Here is a 25,228-nt window from a genome sequence, read left to right as displayed (position 1 = left end):
ATAAGGGAAGACTGACTGAATCGTATCTAAGTGTGGGACTTTGGCTTAGTGTTATCTACCCATAGTTAACTGCAGTGAATTCTAACAAGCCGTCTCTATGAATCGTCTCTATGGATTAACCAGACTCCTAAAGCACGTAGAAAGTGTGGAGAGAATGGGTCGACACTGCTGAGATGAGCCCTCTGCTCATTAGTGTGTGTGTCGGGGCTCAGGGTGGGGTGGTGGGTCACAGGAGGCCCGCAGAGGTGCATTAGGCAGGGAAACAGTTGCTCATCTCCATGGCGACGGCCTAGTACCCAGGGAAGGGTGAAGGGTGGAAAGCTGTGCCTTTTAGTCTCTATGTGTGTGTGTGGGGTTCTCTGACCTGCTACAGGATTTACTACTGACAGATGGAACCGCAGACCCCCCCCCCCCTCCCTCCCCATGGCACGCACTCACAAGAGACTGTCTGGGTGCATCTTAACAATCAACCATCAAAGCTACTGATCTTTCAGTACCACTAAAGTCTATAGCCCCTCTTAACCTTTAGTACTGTCAGTCCTCTCAACTACCCTGTATCCACTTAAACAAGGCCACTAAACACAAATACACCTCATCGGTCAAATGGTTTAGTTAAATCTCCGCTACATCACTTCTTTCCAATGTGTTTCTTGGATATGAAAAATATGTATTTTCAGGAAGTCACATTAACATTTGATTTCCAATGAGAGTCATGTATGTAACAACATACAGGATGCAGATAAACCTCTTCTGTAGTCCACTTATGTGTTCTACACACAGCCCTCCCCCACTATAAACACGGTCAAATATTAAAATGCGTCCTCATCACACAATGGCAGCACGTAGCTAACCTCTGACATGGACGATTCCCAGAACCCTTCAAAGCCAGGCACACACTCCACAACCGAGCCAATGGCTCCTTATGCACCAGGGCCTGCCCTCTTGACCATCATCCTTTTCGCTCAAGCTTTTTCTTCTCTTTCGGCTTAGTTAACCATTGAGTGGGGGACAGGAGGCCAAAATTACAAGTTTGGTTAGGAGTGCTTCTCCTCCATTGAGGGTTTAATGGAATTTACAGTGTGTGTCTCGTTAGAATGGTTTATTTAATTGACTCTCCTTTGAACATCAAATAGTGTTTTTAAGGCTTTAGCGACCCGAAAGGGTCTAGTATTGCAGTTTGTTTGCGCTCCTTCTCTTTCATTCTCTCTCGTTCTCACACTCATTTGCGCTCTCTCGAATTGTCTATACCATTCTTTGACTCTCATTCTCCATTCATTCCATCTTTCATTCTCTCCCTTTACTTTGCCTCTTGCTCTGGGTGTTCCTACGATCTCTCAATCTCCCCTCTAAGTCTTTGGTGTAGGACAATGTCACACGTATCACCTGCTATCTCTCCCATCAGACATACAGGTGAATCTCCCATATATATAAAAAAAAGTTCTCTCTCACAAATGATGGCGCTAGAGAACTTGACTACACAGCATTTTGATATCGCTTTCTCTCATCCTGGTGAAGGGATTTGGTTTCCCCTCGCTTCGGAAATCTACCGCGAAGCATTTTAGCGTCCGTTATGGATTAAAAATGAACTCTTCCCTCAAAGAAAAGGAGTAATGTCTTGCTAGATCTCTTTTATTTAGAGCCGAAAGACGTCGTATCGTAGCCGCCATTCATGCTCACACACACGCTCGTGTGCACACACACACACACACACACAGCTACTCTCTCCTGAGTACACTCTTTTTCACTGAGTTATTAAATGCAGATTATTCCAAAGATGGATACACAATACCCAGCTGGCTGGAATAACAACAGCAATTTCCCATCATAGACCAGATAAACTGATCATTTACACGCACAACATAGTGCTTTAATAGCTATTTAATTGTGTTGTAAAAGCACCAGTGTTGTCCTAAACAGAGGCTACTGGAGAATAGACTGGAAACACACCCAACCAACCCCCCTCAGATACACTCACATAATGTGGGATATCCACACTCACAATGTACACCCGCACACCCTCCCCCTACGTCATAGAAGCTGTGATTCATAGGGTGTGTGTGAGAGGCTGCTGGCCCAGTAACAGCCCAGCAGTCCATCTGCTTCCTCTAATGGATTCAGAGCAGCGGTGAACAATGAGAGAGACTGAATTGGATGAACGAGGGGGAGGGAGCACCAGAGAATAGAAGGGAGGGCGAGGGACAGGTTGAAGGGAGAGAATGGAATGGCTGAGCGAAGGGTGAAACGAAACAGGAGAGGGTGGACATTGTAAAAGGCAAGAGCGAGGAAGGAGAGAGGCGCAGGACGAAGGAGAGGGAGAGAGCCGAGGGGGGTGCGTGGTGAGAACACAGCACCCTGCCTGCTGATTGGCTGTGACTGCGTCAGGCGGGCTGAGGCTGAATTTAATGTGCGTCACCAGCTGCCTGCTACAGCGCCCAACCAGCTAGCTAGCTCCTGCTGCTGGAGGGGCCAGCTCTGACCAGAGATGGAGGTAGATCAGCAGGCAGTATGCAGTTTATGAGCGAGAGAACCTAGTTGTGTATGCGTATATTTGAAAGTATATTGAGTGTGTGTGTGTGTGTGTGTCAGAGGCACAGGGGTGCACAGCTCATGTGCAGAGGGTGCTCTGTTTATAGAAACGGTGTTGGCAGTGGGACAGGCCTTTGGCAGGCAGAGGGAATACGTGGGCCTGCCTGCAGTGTTTGCTTTAACCCCCGCTGCTGCAGCACAGGACAGCTAGTCAGCCACATCAGGCCTCAACTGTTCACGTGTGGGATTCTACACAGTCACACCCTGTTAGCTTCTTGCTCGATTTTCTCTGGAGCCACAACTTGGTAAACATGAAAAAATGACAAAAGCTGCAGTTGTCCTAATTGGTCAGAATGATATGACCTCAAATGTCATTGTGTGCATTTGTATGTGTTCATGTGTGTCGTGACAGAGTCCTGACAGTGTCTCCTGTGTTCCCAGAAGAGTGAGAGATCTGTTGCCTGGTTGCTAATCTGCATCTCTCCTGTGCCAATCCCTTCGCTCTCTCCCGTCTTCTCTCTCTCTCTCTCTTCTTTTTCCCCCCCTGAGGCATAGCTGCCAGCCTGTTGTTTTTAAAAGCAGCCTATGAATTCTCCTCTGTAGCCACCTAGGGAGTATAGAACCACAACAAACAGTGTTCACATTCACCACACTGAGGTAGCAGCTCATGAAGGTCATAAAGTATTGAGAGACAATATGGCTGCCATGCTCTTCTATTCAGCATGGACAGTGAGCACACATATGCAGGGTGTTAACCTCTTTCCAATGCAGTTGCGTAATGCGCACCCACACACTTGTGCTACATAAGCCTTGGTGCGGACACACACACACACACACACACTTCCGTAAGCCTCTGTGCCGTTTCCCCTCCAGCCCTCGCGGGCAGCTCTTAGCCTGTCCAGCCTCAGCCTCCTGCTCACCCAGAGGGCTCAGCTAAGCTCCTTTAGCCACAGTAGGCTGACACAGTAGGTCCTGCTAGTACCGACTACTAATACCACTCAGTCTGGGCAAGGCTTGATTAGAGGGCTGTTCTCTCTGGGGAACTAAGACAGAGGAATGCACAGGGTCAGGCAGAGGTGAGTGTGTGTGTAAGAACCTGCCCTTTCATGTTGTCTGGGCTGTCTGTCGGTGGTGTTCAAGCACAGGTCGGCTCATAAGGAAGGTTAGTACATGTTATTACTAACCACGTTTCGCTTGATTTCTCCTTAAGGGATATGTTTTCAATACATGTTATACGGGTGTCAGATATTTGGGGTATAACGTTTTGGAGAATAAAACCATGCCTGGTTGCTCTAGGGTTAGAGGTCGCTTGATGTTTCAACCTATGAACATCAGTTCAAATCCACCTATGAACATCAGTTCAAATGATCAGTGTGTTCATGTCATACTCGATCAGGGAAATGATAACACATTCAGGAGTGCACAGCTCATGTGCAGAGGGTGCTCTGGGTGCTACAACCAACAATGTTGTCTTGTAAAGTACAGTGGATTAGTGATGTGTGCTGTGCAGCATTAGCTAATACCTTGCTTCCTGTGTTGTGTTTGCGTCCTCCTCCAGTGCCAGAGCCAGCTAAGCCCAGCCCCGGTCCCCTCCACCACCCCACCACCAGTGTGACCCTGCCCCAGGCCTCACATCCCCCCTCCTACTCCTCTTCAGTCAGAACCAATGGGAAGCGCGCCCCCCCTAGCACCCAGCAAACACCACAGCAGCTGACCCCACCTCCGCCGTCGTCGTCCTCAGGCCCCCGCTACCCGCCCCGTGAGGTGCCCCCGCGTTTCCGCCAGCAGGAGCACAAGCAGCTACTGAAGAGGGGTCAGCCACTGCCAGCCGGAGCCCTGAGTAGCCTCACCGTGACCCCTGCCTCTGACCCGCTCATCCCCGGTGCCCCCGCTTCTTCCTCCTCCGCAGGCAAGCGCCACACAGGTCAGTTCCCTGCTTATTGCATCTTACCCTTGGCTAGATCTGTTTCCTCAGTAGGAATGTGGCCCGTTTCTCCGTGTAACTTGATAGAGAAGCTGATGTTACTAAATTGGTCCCATGAAATGAAGTGTCACAGGTCATCATGGTAGATGGGTGAGGCTGTTCAACACGGGGCTCTACCCTGACCTTTACAAGGCACACGTGTGCGCTTAACTTGAAAAATTGTAGGAGCACACAAATACATTTAGGAGCGCAATGAATAGTATTTGAGATATTAAAGCTGTAATCCCAAAAATCCCTAGGTGCGCTAGAATTCAAATTCCAGGTTGACAGCAAAATATTTAAGTCAGATATGCGAGTAAAATTGTCGCAGTGTTAGAGCCCTGCAACAGGTAGAGGAAGAATGGGGCGAATCGCAAATTCGTATGATGGGTCCATCTGTGGGTCAGTCCGAAACCTTGGTGTTACTCAGGGCAGGTGATACTACCCCTGTTCTCGCTCCGTACTAGTCCACTGACATTAGGGAATTGATGATGGTGTGTTACACTCAGATTCTCCTCCACTCTGACCCATTGGTTCAACTGTGTTTCTACAGGGGCTCTGTGCACTGCAGATAGGCTTTAGCTTGACGCTATTGAAATATGGCCGTGATTGTGTTTAGCCGCTGAGTGTACGTGCTGTGGAGACTGGAGAGCACTCAGGACCTGTACCGCTCGCGGTCACATTTTTTAATGAACTCACCAGTGACCTCACTCTGCCAGTGGGCTTTAATTTAGAACAAGAGAGAGTTGAGTGGACAAACAATATGAGCCTTGAGTAGATCTCTCTCAGCATTGTTTTTCCTCCAGTGAGGGAGTGGAGGCGTGCTGTCTCTGCAAGCTATCTGGTGAACCACTATGTTAGCCTACCGTCTTCCTTTTTAAGCCTCGACCCTGCAGCTTTTCTCTTCACATCCCAATGGAAGGTTTTTCAACCAACACCTCTAGTATCTGTTGTCTTTCAATGCAGAACATACACAGATGAGCACACCGTGAATTGTTGTACGACACTTAGAGGACGAGACGGAGGAAGAGCTTGCTCCGGTGTCTGTTCACATTTTTATTTTACTCCAATCTCTCTCCTCCTCGGTGGTGCTGTCTTCCATTACTGACTGACATGTTTACTCTGAGGGGGCTGCCTGCAGCTTCACTGTAAACAGAATTTTTCTGCAGAACCCTGGGCAGCACAGGGCATTGCAGAGACATGTCGCCACACACACAGTGTGTGTATACGCACTCAAGCACACACACTGATGGTCTGATATCCAACGTTTTTTGTTTTTTTAACTGACTGGCTGGACAACTCTCCCAGGGGCCCTCTGCACAACACGGCCCCAGGCAGGAGAGGCCCATGCTGGGGAAGGCTTTAAGTCCCTGGGGTTTCTGATCAACTGTTCTTCCCTCTGGCTGTCTGCCTTGTCATACCATGAATAGCTTATTTTTCTACTGCTGTACTCCACTGCCAATTATGGAAAGAGATACAGCATTAGTCTTGGCACTGACAGTGAGGAATACAGATTTTGGATGGATGCAGTATTGAGAAGTATGCATTTGATTTGGTAACTAGCTGCGTTCTCTCAATTTTAGGAGGAAAACGTCATTTTTCCTGCCAGCATGGTACAAAATTCATGCAAACATGGGCCAATCTAATTTGTCCCCAGGCTGAATGTGAGAGACTGTGTATGTAGATGAGCTCTGTCTTTGGGGTCAGCTTATCTTTGACCTCCCTGCTGGTGTAGTCATCATGTTTCAGAGGGTACACAGACGACACAGGCGCTTCCAGCCCCAGAGGCCTGCTGTGGCTGTACTACAGGAGTCAATTACTGCCTTGATCCAGATACATCCTCTCACATCTGTCTGCCCACAGGCTCAGCTGGCTATACACACTGTAGGCCTGGATGGTCACAACACAATCAATCAATCAAACAATTCAATAATGAATACATTTTGTCTGACCATTTTAAAATGCACATGACTCGAGTGCGAGAACAGCAATGCATTAAAAATCGAAATGGACACAAACACGTAAGTCATAGGCCTATTTCCATTGTGGTCCTCATTAGACACAACCCAACCTCCACACCCCAATGTCTTGAGACACAATCTCAACCCCCCCTCCCCTCCCCACTCTCTCCAATACAACAGCTGATGGCATTACAACCCTTCATCTAGTAGCATAGCAGGTGCTACAGTGGGGGTCTGAGATGCAAGCCATGCTGTGGGAAACGCACTCAGTGGTCTACAACAGCTGGTTCATTCATGGCTCTGTCTCCTAAGCCCCCGGGTGACATAGCATGTGGGCAGAAGGCATACTGTTGGCTAGATGTTGTTAACACGCATTGGCCCTGCCGCCCTTCTCATTTGGCCCCTTGGCTTTGTCTTCAAACGCCTGGGTGAGGTGGCATATTTGTTCTTTTGATTCCACTTCCAGATGCTATTGTTTTGTCTGCGGATAAAGACCAATCCATAACACGTCCCATTGATGACTGTTCAGCCAGGTATTCCCTGCCTGATGTGCTTTAGCTGTAAGGCGATTCCTTTGATCATCGTTGTCAGGGCCACGTAAGTGAACAATGTTCAGAGGTATATGCATGACAATGACTGCACTAGTCAATGGAGTTGGCTGAAGCACATGCCGTTCTCGAGCCAGACTAGGCTAGAGAGAATGCCAGCCCTCTCCCCTCTCTCTCGCGCTCGCTCTCCCCTTTCTCTCGCTCGCTCTCCCCTCCAGCCCCTAGTGGCCTCATTAGCCCAGACTCTGCCAGGGAACCAAGAGGAAACTACCTGTCCGGTTTTAAACCCTCCTGTGCCCACTCTCACTCCCTTTCTCTCTGTCTCTCCATTTCTGGAAAACTAACCAGAATCTTTTGATCCCGGAGACCGGAACTCAGAAGTTCCTGAAAGGGGAAAGAGGGTCTATTTTGAGGACAAAGGGGATTAAATGGTGCGTTTACTGCTTGTGGTGCGTCACCGTGCGGTTTGGCTGGAGATAATGTGGTGGATTGGCGGTGTTGAATGAATGGGAGAATAATGGCGTCCGGTTCGGCCCCGTTCGTATGGCTCTCTGCTGCATTTCACAGCTAGCTCCAAGGCTACGCTATTGCTCATGATGTTGGCTTCAGGCACTTTATCCTTTTTGGTGCACCGTGTCTTTCTTTCTCTTCATACATACTCTCTCTCCGCTCTCTCTCTCTTCCTTTGCCACTGTCAACCCCTCCCCCATTCCCCCTCTCCCTGTCACCCTGGCTTTCATAGGGAGAGAAAGGCGGTGTCTAACTTCTGGCTACCTGCCCATGTTCCCCATGTGAGCTGCCTGCTAGCAGCATCCTCATTTATCAGCAGCAGCTTGATCTCCTGGTAGTTGTTTCCCCGGCAGGGCTACTAGCATCACTGTCGCCTTGTCTTATTCTGAGTAGTGGACTAGTGCTCTATGATAGGAAGCTGAGCTGGTATGTGAAGTGTTTTCGTTGATGCAGATAGATGTAGTGTGTGCGTGCTCTCACAGCACTGCATTTTTGGTGCCAGGGAGCTGCAGCAGAACCAAAGAATAGAAGCCCTTTTGTTTTTATTTCTGACGCCGCTATTCATTCAGCGTGCACAATCGTACCCACTGCCCTCCTAATTGGGACCAGAATGGAAGCAGCTAGACTTACTGACGGTTGAACGCAAACAGAGATGGAATAGAACTGTCCCCTTTTTCCCTTGTTGTTTTGGTATTGTCCCCCGTTTCTCTCTCACACACACCTTTTTCCCCAAAGCAGGAAGACTTCTCACTAATCTATTGGAATGCCTACCAGAAATAAGGTCGTACAGAGTTGTAAGGAAAAGAGTGGGCAAGGTTGAGTAGACCTAAGAGACGTGACACACACACACACACACAAACCCACAGTGACTCACACGTACACACTACGCAGCCAGCCTCAATTTCTTGGCATCATGTCAAGTAAGCAGTTGCGACGCTTTGCAGCGAGCAGTAGCAGACATATTGAATGGAGGAGGATGGCGATGGCTGCCGCGTCTCCCCGCTCTGCGTAGCGCCTCACAGCATGGTGTTGCAGCAGCACCACCTCTCTTCAGGTATTTTTCCGCTCAACCCCTGACCCCCTTCTTTACAGCTGCCGTCAGCTCTCTTCTCTTTTTCTCTCTCTCTCTACTCCAGGGTTTTTATTTTGTTTTGCTCGTAGAGTTGTCCGTGACAGGCAGTGACGGAAAAAAATAGGGCTGAGCTGCACGCTTTTCTGTGTAGTATGTGATTGATTTATCATGCAACCTATTTTTATGCCCCTTCAGAGAAAATGTGTGCGAGAGAGAGAGCGGGGGAGCGACTTAATGAGAGGGAGAAAGCAGAGGGCAGAGCGAGACGTTCTTGCTGCAGGCAGCAGCCTCTGAGCTCTTGGCTGAGTTTCAGGTCTGCCTGATAAAATGGCGTTCCTTGCTGCTCGGCGGGCTTGAAGAGACCCAGAGAGAGAGGGGGGGAGCGACTCTAGTGTGCGTCAGAACCGCTGGTGGTGTCGTCCTCTCTCTCGCTCCTTCCTCTCACATATAAACAAAAACCTAGCCGCCTTGCAGGTATATGGATTGACATTGTTTTACTGACGCCAACACCCACAATGAGCTTTTCTATGTTAGGTTAGCGGTTAGCTAACTCTCCGATTTGACTGAAAGGCAGGCAGGCGTACGGCAACAAAACAATGGTGTTGAAACGGTGCCAAACCTACCAAAGCAAAAGCCTGCCGAAGACACTGACTCTCCCACACCCACACAGGGCTCTCTGTTGGAACGACTCCTAAAATATGCAAATCATGCAAAACCTCTTTGGTTGTTGTGGGCGCTGGCCACTGACATTAGATGTTATGTGTACTGACTTTAATGCATTTGTTTCTCGAAGGCCATGAGGAAGTGATGGTGGTTGTGGTTCAGTTGTGGGTTTAAGATGTATTAAATAGTCCCGGTGAGTAACAAGGGAGAGTTACGATCAATGTGGTATGGAGATATGTGTTCCTAAGTGAACAAAGCCATAGAAAAGTTGTCCCAAATGGCACCCGATTCCCTTTTTATAGTGCACTACTTTTGAACAGAGCATATAGGGTACTTGCATAAGGATCCATGGTGTGCTTACATAAGGATCACTCAGCCTAATGCATGCTGGTCTGTCACTGTGCATTGTGGGATGATGTGTCTTGGACGGGCAGCTCAGCTTGACCCTAGATGCCCCAGATGTTTTCTATTTGTGCAGTTTTGAGAGGGGGGGGTGGGAGAGGCGGAACCGAACAGCCTGCTCACCAAAAATGTAATAGGAGAAACTTTTAATGGGAAATCTTTTGCAACATTGTTGGAAGTTAGGATTTGAGATGGGAATTTTGTGGTACCTCTGTGGTTACACTTTCTAGGAAGTGTAGAGCTGATTGCAGGTTGTGTGTGTGCATGCGTAGAGCTATATAGCCTACAGTGTGTGTCAGTGCCTTTCTACACACACACACTGACGACTCTTTGTGATAAGGCAGTCTGAGAAGAAGAGATAAGTATGTTGAGGGGAAAATTGCATTTGGAGGGACTCAGAGGCGTGCTGCGCAGTATCTTAAGCCTAACCACATATCTGTCAGTCAGTGCGTCTCAAACGGAAGCTAGTCCCCCCACTATTTGACAGGATTGTGTTGACCATAGCTTTATCTGTGATGGATAAACTCCAGGCAATTATGCAAATCACGGAACGATCTGATAGAATCCAATGGACTCCAATAGCGAGCTAATAGAAGGTAAGAATCTCTATTTGAAACGAGGTGATGGCCAAATACGGCCTACCCGACTGTTTCACACAAACGCATATTAATAAAAAATTCGGTGACGCGTCAAAGGAAAGCCAGAGGCTATACGTTTTCTAAATGTCTAAGACAACTTTGACATTGAATGCTTTTGTCATAGATAATATAGCTAGCAATGGGATACCTTTCTTTTTGATATGACAATTGATGAGCTTATTGGATTCGTGAATTACAAAAACAAATATATTATAATACAGCCTTCAACAATGAGCAGTTTCATAACATAAGCAGGATTGAGGTCAGTCTCATTTCTATGTAGTCTGAATTTACTCAATTGAAATTAAAATGGGCCCCGCCCCTGCTCTAAAGTAATGAAGGCGAGTGGGAACAGTAGTGTTCTTAGGTCCTCTCTGTAGATAAGACCAGTTTAGTGGTTGGCTTGGCTTTGCATGGTGGTTGGTGGATCAATACCACCTCCTCTCTCCAGCAGCATTAATAAGGCCATTGGATTAGCTGCCTCTCATTGATTCATTACAGCCTCATGGCATGAAATGAGCCTATTATTAGTTGTTACCGGGACTGGTTTCTCTCATCTGTGTTAGTGAGAGTATTGTGTGTCTGTAGGCTGAGGCTATGTTGCACAGTGTGGGCTAGACTTACACTACCGTTCAAAAGTTTGGGGTCACTTAGAAATGTCCTTGTTTTTGAAAGAAAATCAAAAAAAAAATGGTCCATTTAAAATATCATCAAATTGATCAGAAATACAGTGTAGACATTGTTAATGTTGTAAACGGCTATTGTAGCTGGAAACGTCTGATTTTTAATGGAATATCTACATAGGCGTACAGAGGCCCATTATCAGCAACCATCACTCCTGTGTTTCAATGGCACGTTATGTTAGCTAATCCAAGTTTATCATTTTAAAAGGCTAATTGGTCATTAGAAAACCCTTTTGCAATTATGTTAGCACGGCTGAAAACTGTTGTGCTGATTTAAAGAAGCAATAAAACTGGCCTTTAGATTAGTTGAGTATCTGCAGCATCAGCATTTGTGGGTTCGATTACAGGCTCAAAATGGCCAGAAACAAATAATTTTCTTCTGAAACTCGTCAGTCTATTCTTGTTCTGAGAAATGAAGGCTATTCCACTCACCAGTCTCAACGTCAACAGTGAAGAGGTGACTCCAGGAGTCTGGCCTTCTAGGCAGAGTTCCTCTGTCCAGTGTCTGTGTTTTTTTGCCCATCTTAATCTTTTCTTTTTATGGGCCAGTCTGAGATATAGCTTTTTCTTTGCAGCTCTGCTTTAGAAGGCCGGCATCCCGGAGTCGCCTCTTCACTGTTGACGTTGAGACTGGTGTTTTGCGGGTACTATTTAATGAAGCTGCCAGTTGAGGACTTGTGAGGCGTCAGAGTGTCTAGTTTGAGAAACAAATGTACTTGTCCTCTTACTCAGTTGTGCACCGGGGCCTCCCACTCCTCTTTCTATTCTAGTTAGAGCCAGTTTGTGCTGTTCTGTGAAGGGAGTAGTACACAGCGTTGTACAAGATATTCAGTTTCTTACCAATTTCTCACATGGAATAGCCTTCATTTCTCAGAACAAGAATAGACTGACGAGGAACAAAAAATTTGCTTTTCTTTCAAAAACAAGGACATTTCTAAGTGACCCCAAACTTTTGAACGGGAAGTGTATATCTTGTTTTTCTCCCTCTTTTGGTGTGAGGACATATATTAATAGGAGCGTTTTTTTGTGTTCTGATTATTATACATTTTTATGCTGTTTTATGATTTATTTTATTTTGTTTTTTCAGTGTGTGTGAAGGAAAGAAATATAGAATTGAAGACAGCAGAGTTTTAATGTGCGTACTCTGCAGTCTCCACAGTGTCGGAGTATAGCTGTGTCTAGCAGCCCAGACCTGGTAGTGCTTTGTGGGGACCTGCTGGAGCATAGGGAGTGATAGATGAGGAGCCATCTTGGTTTCATTTCAATAAATGAGCAGCTTTCCACTTGGGCTTGCCTTCACGGCCACAGCTAGGGGAGACTACATGGAGACTAATGGGCCTCTCAGTTCAGGGGGAGAGAGTAGGGAGGGAAGAGGGGAGAGGGAGAGAGCAGGTGGGAGGGAGTGTTCCATTTCACCCACTCACATAGAGGAAGAGTAGGAAGGAAGGAGGGCTAGTGGGAGTGAAAGTAGGAGAGGGAGGGCTCCTATCTCTCACCCAGTCACTCCACATCTGACTGCACCAAAGCAGGAATATATGGATATGCCATAGCTAATAGGATATGGAGCATGGTCTGCTGTACATTCTGATTATGGCAGGCATCTGACTGGAGAACAGACCAGGAGAGCGTGACCATTGCTCTCCTCTCACTGCCGCCAAGTCGGATGGTAACAGTTTAACCAACCAAGGAGATACAGTACAATGACTTCTTCCAGGAGCTGAAGGAGTTTATTACATGGTGTTCTCTCTGTTTCTCTGTCTCTCTCTCAAATGTTTTCTCCTGGTTAAATAAATACAACTTTCTCTCTTTTTCTCCTCCAGACCTGCCCTTCCAGAGTGGTCCTGGTGCCCAGTATGAGAATCCCCACTGGGGAGCCTTACCACCAGCCACCGACCGCAGCAACACCACCACCAGTAGTAGCTGGGATCAAGTGATCATCGACGGGAGCGACACCGAGGCCTGGCCCTCCATCAGTCGCAGCAGCGTCAGCCGACCAGCGAATCCTCCAGAATGTGCCACAGCCGCTGACTGTACGAACCCAGAGACCAGCAGCAACATGAGCATGGCCGCGGGGGCTACTAGCCAGCAGGCCCACTACCCCTCCTCTCTCAAAGCTAACGTCGCTAACGTAGCTAGCATGATGCAGCCTAGCAGTGGCCAGGGAGTTGGAGCCATCGGCAGCAGGGGCTGGGGCTCCGGACCAGGCCCCATCACCATGGGCCCCACTGAGGGAGCCAAACCCGACGGCCTTGGGCCCAACATGGGTCGGAGTGGAGGAGCACCCAGCTGGAACTCCCAGCCCAGCTTTAGCCTGAACCTGAACCCCAACGCCAACCCCTCGGCCTGGCCCGTGCTGGGGCAAGAGGGGGCTGGAGGTGGCCCGAACCCCGCCTCACTACCACCCAACGGTAGCCTGGGAGGGGACGAGAACAGCAGCAGCACCTGGGGAGGCATGATGAGCCCTGATGCCCCGTCCTCCAATAAGAATGTGTCTTTCAGCAGCATGGAACACCCCAACCTTAACACTGACGGACAAAACAGCCATCACACTAAGCAACCCCTCAGCCCCATCCACGGTCTGCCCGGCTGGGGAGGCCAGTCCCCTACTGAGTCCTCCCAGCTCAACGGAGACTCAGGGAGCTCCGTCTGGGGCAACGGAGACACCAAGACATCCGCTGACTCCTCCTCCAAGAACTCAGGCTGGGACTCAGCACCCTCCGGAGGCATGTCCGGCTGGGGCCACTCTGGCAGCGGAGGAGGCGGGAGTGGCAGTGGAGAAGGAGGCTGGGGAGGAGACTGGGGAAAGCACTCCAGCGGTGGAGGAGAGGTCAAAGGAGGCTGGGATTCCTCAGATGGCCCAGCCCAGGACCAGCAGGTGAGCTCCTGGGGCCAGCCAACCCCGGCCCCGGCTAGTGAGGGTAGCGGGAGCGGTGGCAGCGAGGGGCGCATCCATCGCAGGGATCAGACTGGCAGCGAGGACGGAGGCCCCCCTTCCCTGCCTCGGCAGGATCTGGACCCCCGTGTGCTCTGCAACACAGGCTGGGGCCAGACGCCCGTCCGCCAGCACACCTCCTGGGAGATGGAGGAGCAGCGTGTCGCCAACGAGAGGAAGACCAGCGAGATGAGGGGAGGCGGTGGAGGGGACACATGGAGGGGCTCCAACAGCCCCTCTTCCGGATCCCCACCGGATCCCCGGAACGGGGGAGCCAACCCCAACCTAGGACCATCTCAGAGGCCAGGCTCAGGGGGCTCCGGAGGCAAGAGCGAAGGCCCCTCAGGCTGGGGAGGCCCTCCACCCTCAGGCTGGGGGGAGCAGCCTGTCAACAAGGCCCCCAACGGTTCCGTCAGTGGCTGGGGGGACCCCATGGCCCAAGGCCCCAATACCACAAACAATGGCCCAAAGAGTGGAGGTCAATCCTGGGGTGTCCCTGAGGAGAAGTCCTCCCCTACCTGGGACGACGGGCCAGCCAAGACCCAGCAGAACCAAACCCAGAGCTGGGGAGAGGGGCCCAAGTCCTCCTCCCACGGCTGGGGCTCCGGCCACGGAAGTGGCAGCAATGGATCCAACGGCTCCAACGGCGGAGAGTGGAGAGAACCGGCCGAGGTGAAGAAGAATGGGTCCTCCAGCCACATGTGGGAAGGAGAAGGAGGAAATGGACGAGGAGGGTGGAAGGACAGCCCCAGAGGGGGTGGAGGAAATGGGAGCGGCTGGGGGTCGAAGCCTGCCCCTGCTGTTGGAGTTGGTGGCTGGGGGGAGACCCAGACCCAGCACCCCAACGGCCCAGCACCAGGATGGGGCTCCAAGCCCCAGGAAAGCCCCAGTGGCCCAGCACCAGGATGGGGCTCCAAGCCCCAGGAAAGCCCCAGTGGCCCAGCACCAGGATGGGGCTCCAAGCCCCAGGAAAGCCCCAGCGGCCCAGCACCAGGATGGGGCTCCAAGCCCCAGGAAAGCCCCAGCGGCTCAGCACCAGGATGGGGCTCCAAGCCCCAGGAAAGCCCCAGCGGCCCAGCACCAGGATGGGGCTCCAAGCCCCATGAAAGCCCCAGCGGCCCAGCACCAGGATGGGGCTCCAAGCCCCAGGAAAGCCCCAGCGGCTCAGCACCAGGATGGGGCTCCAAGCCCCAGGAAAGCCCCAGCGGCCCAGCACCAGGATGGGGCTCCAAGCCCCAGGAAAGCCCCAGCGGCCCAGCACCAGGATGGGGCTCTAAGCCCCAGGAAGGCCCCAACGGCCCAGCACCAGGATGGGGCTCTAAGCCCCAGGAAAGCCCCAACGGTCCTTCCCCAGGATGGGGCTCCAAGCCTCAAGAAAGCCCCAACTGCAATAGTGGAGGTGGACCAGGAGGAGGCAGCATGGGGTCCTGGGGCGGCCCTGCATCTGTAAGGCAGAGTTCCAACCCCGGCTGGGGCCCGGGGAGCTCCGGAGCCAAACCCGACCCAGCGATGGAGCCCACTGGCTGGGAGGAACCCTCTCCTCCCTCCATCCGCCGCAAGATGGAGATCGATGACGGCACGTCCACCTGGGGAGACCCCAGCGCCTACAACAAGACCGTGAATATGTGGGACCGCAACAACCCCACTGGAGGTAACGGTAGCCAAGGGAACAACCCCACCCAGCCGCCGACCAGCAAGAGTAGCGGAGGCTTGACCGTCAACAACAGCCACAACAACCACTCCTCCGTCCCCCCTAGCAACAACAATCACCACCACATGAACCACCACCACCTGCACCACGGACAGCCCCCGCCACACAGCCAGCACCACGGCAACAACAATGGATCCGCCAACACCGCTGCCCCGCACCAGGGCGGAGGACCCCAGGGCAGACCGCCTATGGCCAACCCAGGTAAGAGACAGACCCCATTCACTGTCTGAAATGACTGTTAAACTGGTTATTATGCACCGCTGTAATGTATTGTGGTATTAGCCCTGTGATTAACCTATACTGGAAAGACTGCAAGTGAGAGACTTATGTCGTATGTCTAAAGAAATATCCAATGTTGAAGTATATATTTTGTCATTAAATATTAGTGCAGTGCGATTAACCAAAATGTTTTATTAATCGTTTTTAAACAACTAATTGAGCGACCATGGTTCAATTATTGAAATTCTATTTTGTTTGGGGGTTTTCTGTGAGCTCAATGCACACACACAGCGCAGTTTCTTTAGATATGGAACAGATGAAGCCCGAACTGTGCGATGTGGTAAGGAGTTTGGTAATTACCTACAATGATCATAATCCATTATGTGCCTACTTGTCCGGTCTGTTTCTTTTACGCCTGCTACATAAGAGACAGAAGAATGTGTGATAGAGAGCAGTTGTATAGCAGTTCTCTAACTGAAAATACATGATCTAAATGATTGATAGTTGGTATTCAGCAGTCATGCCTTATTTACTTTGAAGAACTACAAAATACTGATTTTGTCAGACAATACAGGCAGCAGCTCTATAGAGATGAGATAATGTTTGGGAATTAAATAATAGTCATCAAATAAAACACTTAATATACACAACAAGTGAGATATTTGAGTAAAGGTTAATAGGTGATAAGCCGTAATGGACAGTCACTACCATCATGGGACTTTTATTTATTGTTTTATTGTGTGTTACAGCATTTAACCCACATAATGCATAGTGCATTTAATGTAAAATTATTGGAATTGAAAATGTGTTTAATCGAAACCGAAACGATCTCAAAAAGCACTAATCGCTCAGCATTATTGAACATGCACAATGCCAGGGCTTTTCAAGGCACCCCACTGCAAAGACAAAAGCTTCAGTGAAAGCTGACTGGCAGGAAGGCACTGTTCTCGCTAAAAGGTTATGGATGAGTGAGACCAGTGCCCCCTGCTGTTTTTTTTATGTACAACCCCTGTAACCAGAGACTGATCAGCCAGGCTTGGCACACACTGCTCTAGTCTGCCTGCTTACAGTCCTCCTCAGTGGACTCAGCCAGCTCGGACAAGAGGGTCTGGGAACTGGGCCAGGAATTAAACAGTCATGGCTGCCGTCTTCCTCTCTCCCTCCCCTTCTCTGCCTTCCTCTCTCTCTCCCTCCCCTTCTCTGCCTTCCTCTCTCTCTCCCTCCCCTTCTCTGCCTTCCTCTCTCTCTCCCTCCCCTTCTCTGCCTTCCTCTCTCTCTCCCTCCCCTTCTCTGCCTTCCTCTCTCTCTCCCTCCCCTTCTCTGCCTTCCTCTCTCTCTCCCTCCCCTTCTCCGCCTTCCTCTCTCTCTCCCTCCCCTTCTCCGCCTTCCTCTCTCTCTCCCTCCCCTTCTCCGCCTTCCTCTCTCTCTCCCTCCCCTTCTCCGCCTTCCTCTCTCTCTCCCTCCCCTTCTCCGCCTTCCTCTCTCTCTCCCTCCCCTTCTCCGCCTTCCTCTCTCTCTCCCTCCCCTTCTCCGCCTTCCTCTCTCTCTCCCTCCTGGCCAGACTTTTCTGTCAGAGCCTAAAAGCCATCTGACTATATAGAGCAGCATCATGGCACAGAGTCAACCTATGTTCTAGTCCAAAATAACACCCTATTCCCTATATAGTGCACTACTTTTGGCCAGAGCCCTATGGGCCTTGGTCAAAAGTAGTGCACTATATAAAGAATAGGGTGCCATTTGGTACAAAACAATACTGCCTCTGATTAACATGTAACAACTTGGCTCACTGTTTTACGAGGAAAAGCCAGAGAATTGAGAGTAGAATGGGGTGTAGGACAAGTGAATGAATGGAAGCTAGCACACACTGTTCCTCAGTAGTTTTATGGTTACATTTTCATCAGTAATGGAACCAGTTAGTTGGCAGTAAAACTAGACTGCCAGACTGCAATTGCTAACAATATGTCAGATCACTGTTTGCTGGTCTTGTAAGTGAAAATACTTGCAATAGTGTTGCGCACACAACTTTAAAGCAAACATTATAAATATGTCCTCTCCTCTCCCAGGCTGGGGGGAGCTGCCCAGTGTCCAGCAGCCCAAGCCAGAGCCGGCATGGGGGGAGCCCGCTGGCCCCTCTCCTGCAGTGGACAACGGCACCTCTGCCTGGGGCAAACCCCCTGGTGTTCCTGGAGGCTGGGGCGATGGGGGGCACGAGCCCAATGGACCCTACAGGAGGGGAAACAACGGACCCTCTGGACCTGCACCCTGCAAGCCAGGTTAGGACCACACGCCGTTGGTATACGAACATGGTCAACACTCATCTTATCAGTAAACAACAACAAAAATAATACTGTATGTGTTTGTATGCTTTTCTAGATGTCTTGAATAACATTGTGTCACTAGAGGTTTCCCTGGTTGCATGCTTTGATCAATTTGGCAGTTCTTGTTTGTGCTTTTTAAATAACTGTTTAAGAAGGCAAGCAAGAAATGAAGGGACTTGTGTGACAATACTGGCACCAAGTGGTTGCATTGCCAATTGCACGCAAAGGAGTTGCCCTTGATCTTTGCAAGCAGTCAAAACTCAAATCAAAGTGTATTGGTCCCATGCACATAGTACAGTTAAATTCTTGCTTGTCAACGTGCTATGGTTAGACTCCAAAGACTGCAGTATATTGGTTCAGCAGAAACACAGATACTAATAACCTTGAGACTATTGTTTGGCACTGCAGTCAGGTGTCAGATTTCAGTGAACTAGCTATATTACAAGAAGGCACTTACTAAATAATCTTTAATTAGTATTCAACTCCACAACATTCACATTTACCCTGCACTGCTCCTCTTCCAGCCCTCAAATCTATGCAAGACGGTTGGGGAGGTGGGAGGGAGGAGGAGATGGGCATGTCTTCTGGCCAATGGGATGCTGATGCCGGAGACATGTGGAACAGCCCCGCCTCCCAGGAGAACAGCACCTCCTGTAACTCGTGGGGCCAGCCACCCAAGAAGGGCCCGCCCAAGGGCAAGATGGGCAACCAGCCAGACGAAGCCTGGATCATGAACCGTCTCATCAAGCAGCTCACTGACATGGGTTTCCCGGTATGAATGTGATACATTTTGCAATGTCAGAATCAGACCTGGTTTCAAATACTATTTGATATATTTCAATAACTTTTGCTCCAGCCTCCTGGAGGGGGGGGGGGGTTACAGTTTTGTGATGATTTTGTCCATTAACCCAGGCAAGTTCAGTCAAGCACAGTATTTGAAATTGTTTCAAATTGTTTCAGAATCCATGTATTTAACTGTATGTACAGTTGAAGTCGGAAGTTTACATACACTTATGTTGGAGTCATTAAAACTAGTTTTTCAACCACTTCAACTGTATTGTTACCAAACTATAGTTTTGGCAAGTAGGTTAGGACATCTACTTTGTGCATGACACAAGTCATTTTTCTAACAATTGTTTACAGACAGTGAATTATAAGTGAAATAATCTATCACAATTCCAGTGGGTCAGAAGTTTACATACACTAAGTTGATTGTGCCTTTAAACAGCTTGGAAAAGTCCAGAAAATTATGTCATGGCTTTAGAAGCTTCTGATAGGCTAATTGGCATAATTTGAGTCAATTGGAGGTGTACCTGTGGATTTAGGCCTACCTTCAAACTCAGTGCCTCTTTGCTTGACATGGCCGAGTTCTTTTGATTTTCCCAAGTCTGGTTCATCCTTGGGAGCAATTTCCAAACGCCTGAAGGTACCACGTTCATCTGTACAAACAATAGTACGCAAGTATAAACACCATGAGAGCATGCAGCCATCATACCGCTCAGGAACGAGACACGTTCTGTCTCCTAGAGATGAACGTACTTTGGTGCGAAAAGTGCAAGTCAATCCCAGAACAACAGCGAAGGACCTTGTGAAGATGCTGGAGGAAACGGGTACAAAAGTATCTATATCCACAGTAAAACGAGTCCTATATCGACATAACCTGAAAGGCCGCTCAGCAAGGAAGAAGCCACTGCTCCAAAACAGCCATAAAAAAGCCAGACTACGGTTTGCAACTGCACATGGGGACAAAGATGGTACTTTTTGGAGAAATGTCCTCTGGTCTGATGAAACAAAAATAGAACTGTTTGGCCATAATGACCATTGTTATGTTTGGAGGAAAAGGGGGGAGGCTTGCAAGCTGAAGACACTATCCCAACCGTGAACCACGGGGGTGGCAGCATCATGTTGTGGGGGTGCTTTGCTGCAGGAGGGACTAGTGCAATTCACAAAATAGATGACTTCATGAGGAAGAAAAAGTGAGCAACATCTCAAGACATCAGTCAGTGGTCGCAAATGGGTCTTCCAAATGGATAATGACCAAAGCATACTTCCAAAGTTGTGGCAAAATGGTTTAAGGACAACAAAGTCAAGGTATTGGAATGGCCATCACAAAGCCCTGACCTCAATCCTATAGAAAAATTTGTGGGCAGATCTGAAAAAGCGTGTGTGAGCAAGGAGGCCTACAAACCTGACTTAGTTACACCAGCTCTGTCAGGAGGAATGGGCCAAAATTCACCCAACTTATTGTTGGAAGGCTACCCAAAACGTTTGACCCAAGTTAAACAATTGAAAGGCAATGCTACCAAATACTAATTGAGTGTATGTACACTTCCTACTTCAACTGTATCAAGCATGTAGTCAGTGTGTTGTATAGTTGAGGTTGTCACTGACTTGGTGTCTCATGTTGTCATTGTGTTACAGAGGGATCCTGCTGAGGAGGCTCTGAAGAGCAACAACATGAACCTGGACCAGGCCATGAGTAGGTTTTCCCTCTGTGTATCTCTGACTGTGTGTGTGTATCTCTGACTGTGTGTGTGTATCTCTGACTGTATGTGTGTATCTCTGACTCTGTGTGTGTGTGTGTATCTCTGACTCTGTGTGTGTATCTCTGACTGTGTGTGTGTATCTCTGACTGTGTGTGTGTATCTCTGACTGTGTGTGTGTATCTCTGACTGTGTGTGTGTATCTCTGACTGTGTGTGTGTATCTCTGACTGTGTGTGTGTATCTCTGACTGTGTGTGTGTATCTCTGACTGTGTGTGTGTATCTCTGACTGTGTGTGTGTGTGTGTGTGTGTGTATCTCTGACTGTGTGTGTGTGTGTGTGTGACTGTGTGTGTGTGTGTGTGTGTGTGTGTGTGTGTGTGTGTGTCTGACTGTGTGTGTCTGACTGTGTGTGTGTGTGTCTGACTGTGTGTGTGTGTGTGTGTGTGTGTGTGTGTGTCTGACTGTGTGTGTGTGTGTCTGACTGTGTGTGTGTGTGTGTGTCTGACTGTGTGTGTGTGTGTGTCTGACTGTGTGTGTGTGTGTGTGTGTTTGTGTGTGTGTGTGTGTGTGTGTCTGACTGTGTGTGTGTGTGTCTGACTGTGTGTGTGTGTGTGTGTGTGTCTGACTGTGTGTGTGTGTGTGTGTGTGTCTGACTGTGTGTGTGTGTGTGTGTGTGTCTGACTGTGTGTGTGTGTGTGTGTGTGTCTGTTGTGTGTGTGTGTGTGTGTGTCTGACTGTGTGTGTGTGTGTGTGTGTGTCTGACTGTGTGTGTGTGTGTGTGTGTGTCTGACTGTGTGTGTGTCTGACTGTGTGTGTGTCTGACTGTGTGTGTGTGTGTGTGTGTGTGTCTGGCTGTGTGTGTGTGTGTGTGTGTCTGACTGTGTGTGTGTGTGTGTCTGGCTGTGTGTGTGTGTGTGTCTGACTGTGTGTGTGTCTGACTGTGTGTGTGTGTGTGCCTGACTGTGTGTGTGTGTGTGTGTGTGTGTGTGTGTGTGTGTCTGACTGTGTGTGTGTGTGTGTGTGTGTCTGACTGTGTGTGTGTGTGTCTGACTGTGTGTGTGTGTGTGTCTGACTGTGTGTGTGTGTGTGTCTGACTGTGTGTCTGTGTCTGACTGTGTGTGTGTGTGTGTATTTGACTGTGTGTGTGTGTGTGTGTGTGTGTCTGGTTGTGTGTGTGTGTGTGTGTGTGTGTGTGTGTGTGTGTCTGACTGTGTGTGTTTTTCTGACTCTGACTCTGTGTGGGTGTCTGACTCTGACTCTGTGTGGGTCTGACTGGCTGTGTGTGGGTCTGACTCTGTGTGGGTCTGACTGGCTGTGTGTGGGTCTGACTGGCTGTGTGTGGGTCTGACTGGCTGTGTGTGGGTCTGACTGGCTGTGTGTGGGTCTGACTGGCTGTGTGTGGGTCTGACTGTGTGTGTGGGGGTCTGACTGTGTTTGTGTGTGGGGGTCTGACTGTGTGTGTGTGGGGGTCTGACTGTGTGTGGGGGGGGGGGGGTCTGACTGTGTGTGTGTGTGGGGGTCTGACTGTGTGTGTGTGGGGGTCTGACTGTGTGTGTGTGTGGGTCTGACTGTGTGTGTGGGTCTGACTGTGTGTGTGTGTGTGTGGGTCTGACTGTGTGTGTGTGTGTGGGTCTGACTGTGTGTGTGTGTGGGGGTCTGACTGTGTGTGTGTGTGTGTGTGGGTCTGTGTGTGTGTGTGTCTGACTCTGTGTGTGTGTGTGTGTGTGTGTGTGTGTCTGACTGACTGAGTGGGTCTGACTGGCTGTGTGTGGGTCTGACTGGCTGTGTGTGGGTCTGACTGGCTGTGTGTGGGTCTGACTGTGTGTGTGGGTCTGACTGTGTGTGTGTTTGTGGGGGTCTGACTGTGTGTGTGTGTGTGGGGGGGGGGGGGGGGTCTGACTGTGTGTGTGTGTCTGGGTCTGACTGTGTGTGTGTGTGTGGGGGTCTGACTGTGTGTGTGTGGGGGTCTGACTGTGTGTGTGGGGGTCTGACTGTGTGTGTGTGTGTGTGGGGGTCTGACTGTGTGTGTGTGGGGGTCTGACTGTGTGTGTGTGTGGGTCTGACTGTGTGGGTCTGACTGTGTGTGTGTGTGTGGGTCTGACTCTGTGTGTGTGTGTGTGTGTGTGTGTGTGTGTGTGTGTGTCTGACTGGCTGAGTGTGGGTCTGACTGGCTGAGTGTGGGTCTGACTGGCTGAGTGTGGGTCTGACTGGCTGAGTGTGGGTCTGACTGGCTGAGTGTGGGTCTGACTGGCTGTGTGTGGGTCTGACTGGCTGTGTGTGTGTGTGGGTCTGACTGGCTGTGTGTGTGTGTGGGTCTGACTGGCTGTGTGTGTGTGTGTGGGTCTGACTGGCTGTGTGTGTGTGTGGGTCTGACTGGCTGTGTGTGTGTGTGGGTCTGACTGGCTGTGTGTGTGTGTGGGTCTGACTGACTGTGTGTGTGTGGGTCTGACTGACTGTGTGTGTGTGGGTCTGACTGTGTGTGTGTGTGTCTGACTGTGTGTGTGTGTGTCTGACTGTGTGTGTGTGTGTGTGTGTGTGTGTGTGTGTGTGTGTGTGTGTGTGTCTGACTGTGTGTGTGTGTGTGTGTGTGTGTGTGTGTCTGACTGTGTGTGTGTGTGTGTGTGTGTGTGTGTGTCTGACTGTGTGTGTCTGACTGTGTGTGTCTGACTGTGTGTGTGTGTCTGACTGTGTGTGTGTGTCTGACTGTGTGTGTGTGTCTGACTGTGTGTGTGTGTGTGTGTCTGACTGTGTGTGTGTGTGTGTCTGACTGTGTGTGTGTGTGTGTGTGTGTGTGTGTGTGTCTGACTGTGTGTGTGTGTGTGTGTGTGTGTGTGTGTGTGTGTGTGTGTGTGTGTGTGTCTGACTGTGTGTGTGTGTCTGACTGTGTGTGTGTGTGTGTGTGTGTGTCTGACTGTGTGTCTGACTGTGTGTGTGTGTGTGTGTGTGTGTGTCTGACTGTGTGTGTGTGTGTCTGACTGTGTGTGTGTGTGTGTGTCTGACTGTGTGTGTGTGTGTGTGTCTGACTGTGTGTGTGTGTGTGTGTGTGTGTGTGTGTCTGACTGTGTGTGTCTGACTGTGTGTGTGTGTGTCTGACTGTGTGTGTGTGTGTGTGTCTGACTGTGTGTGTGTGTGTGTGTGTGTGTCTGACTGTGTGTCTGTGTGTGTGTGTCTGTGTCTGACTGTGTGTCTGTGTCTGACTGTGTGTGTGTGTGTGTATCTGACTGTGTGTGTGTGTGTGTATCTGACTGTGTGTGTGTGTGTGTGTGTGTGTCTGACTGTGTGTGTGTGTGTGTGTGTGTGTCTGACTGTGTGTGTGTGTGTGTGTCTGACTGTGTGTGTGTGTCTGACTGTGTGTGTGTGTGTGTGTGTGTGTCTGACTGTGTGTGTTTTTCTGACTCTGACTCTGTGTGTTTTTCTGACTCTGACTCTGTGTGGGTGTCTGACTCTGACTCTGTGTGGGTGTCTGACTCTGACTCTGTGTGGGTCTGACTCTGTGTGGGTCTGACTCTGTGTGGGTCTGACTCTGTGTGGGTCTGACTCTGTGTGGGTCTGACTGGCTGTGTGTGGGTCTGACTGGCTGTGTGTGGGTCTGACTGGCTGTGTGTGTGTGTGTGTGTGGGGGTCTGACTGTGTTTGTGTGTGGGGGTCTGACTGTGTGTGTGTGGGGGTCTGACTGTGTGTGTGGGGGGGGGTCTGACTGTGTGTGTGGGGGGGGGGTCTGACTGTGTGTGTGGGGGGGGGTCTGACTGTGTGTGTGTGGGGGTCTGACTGTGTGTGTGTGTGTGGGTCTGACTGTGTGTGTGTGTGTGGGTCTGACTGTGTGTGTGTGTGTGTGTGGGTCTGACTGTGTGTGTGTGTGGGGGTCTGACTGTGTGTGTGTGTGGGGGTCTGACTGTGTGTGTGTCTGACTGGCTGTGTGTGGGTCTGACTGGCTGTGTGTGTGTCTGACTGGCTGTGTGTGGGTCTGACTGGCTGTGTGTGGGTCTGACTGGCTGTGTGTGGGTCTGACTGGCTGTGTGTGGGTCTGACTGGCTGTGTGTGGGTCTGACTGGCTGTGTGTGTGTGTGGGTCTGACTGGCTGTGTGTGTGTGTGGGTCTGACTGGCTGTGTGTGTGTGTGGGTCTGTCTGACTGTGTGTGTGTGTGTGGGTCTGACTGTGTGTGTGTGTGTGGGTCTGACTGTGTGTGTGTGTGTGTGTGGGTCTGACTGTGTGTGTGTGTGGGTCTGACTGTGTGTGTGTGTGGGTCTGTGACTGTGTGTGTGTGTGTGTGTGTGGGTCTGTGACTGTGTGTGGGTCTGACTGTGTGTGTATGTGGGTCTGACTGTCTGTGTGTGTGCGTGGGTCTGACTGTGTGTGTGGGTCTGACTGTGTGTGTGTGTGTGGGTCTGACTGTGTGTGTGTGTGTGTGGGGGGGTCTGACTGTGTGTGTGTGTGGGGGTCGGACTCTGTGTGTGTGGGGGTCGGACTGTGTGTGTGTGGGTCTGACTGTGTGTGTGTGTGTGTGTGTGGGTCTGACTGTGTGTGTGTGTGTGGATCTGACTGTGTGTGTGTGTGGGTCTGACTGTCTGTGTGCGTATGTGTGTATGCGTATTCCAT

At 50.0% G+C, this 25,228-nt stretch overlaps 1 protein-coding gene across 5 annotated transcripts in view; it reads left to right on the top strand.

The window, feature by feature from the left end:
- The window catches only part of LOC139567694 (trinucleotide repeat-containing gene 6C protein-like), a 73,154-nt gene that overhangs the window by 25,810 nt on the left and 22,116 nt on the right, over positions 1-25,228 (top strand). For 2 of the 5 annotated variants that reach the window (XM_071389107.1, XM_071389110.1), the window contains exons 4-8: positions 4,085-4,450; positions 12,787-15,810; positions 17,892-18,101; positions 18,671-18,918; positions 20,568-20,625. In XM_071389107.1, the coding sequence (XP_071245208.1) occupies positions 4,085-4,450; positions 12,787-15,810; positions 17,892-18,101; positions 18,671-18,918; positions 20,568-20,625 (3,906 nt within the window). Of the gene's footprint in view, positions 1-4,084; positions 4,451-8,446; positions 8,563-8,775; positions 9,055-12,786; positions 15,811-17,891; positions 18,102-18,670; positions 18,919-20,567; positions 20,626-25,228 lie in introns of those variants that run through there. The other 3 variants (XM_071389111.1, XM_071389108.1, XM_071389109.1) reach the window with 3 other exon arrangements.

Source organism: Salvelinus alpinus, chromosome 2 (assembly GCF_045679555.1).
Source record: "Salvelinus alpinus chromosome 2, SLU_Salpinus.1, whole genome shotgun sequence".
NCBI lineage: Eukaryota > Metazoa > Chordata > Actinopteri > Salmoniformes > Salmonidae > Salvelinus > Salvelinus alpinus.
The sequence above is the reverse complement of the archived record's forward strand: the minus strand, read 5'-3'. Positions and strand labels throughout refer to the sequence as shown.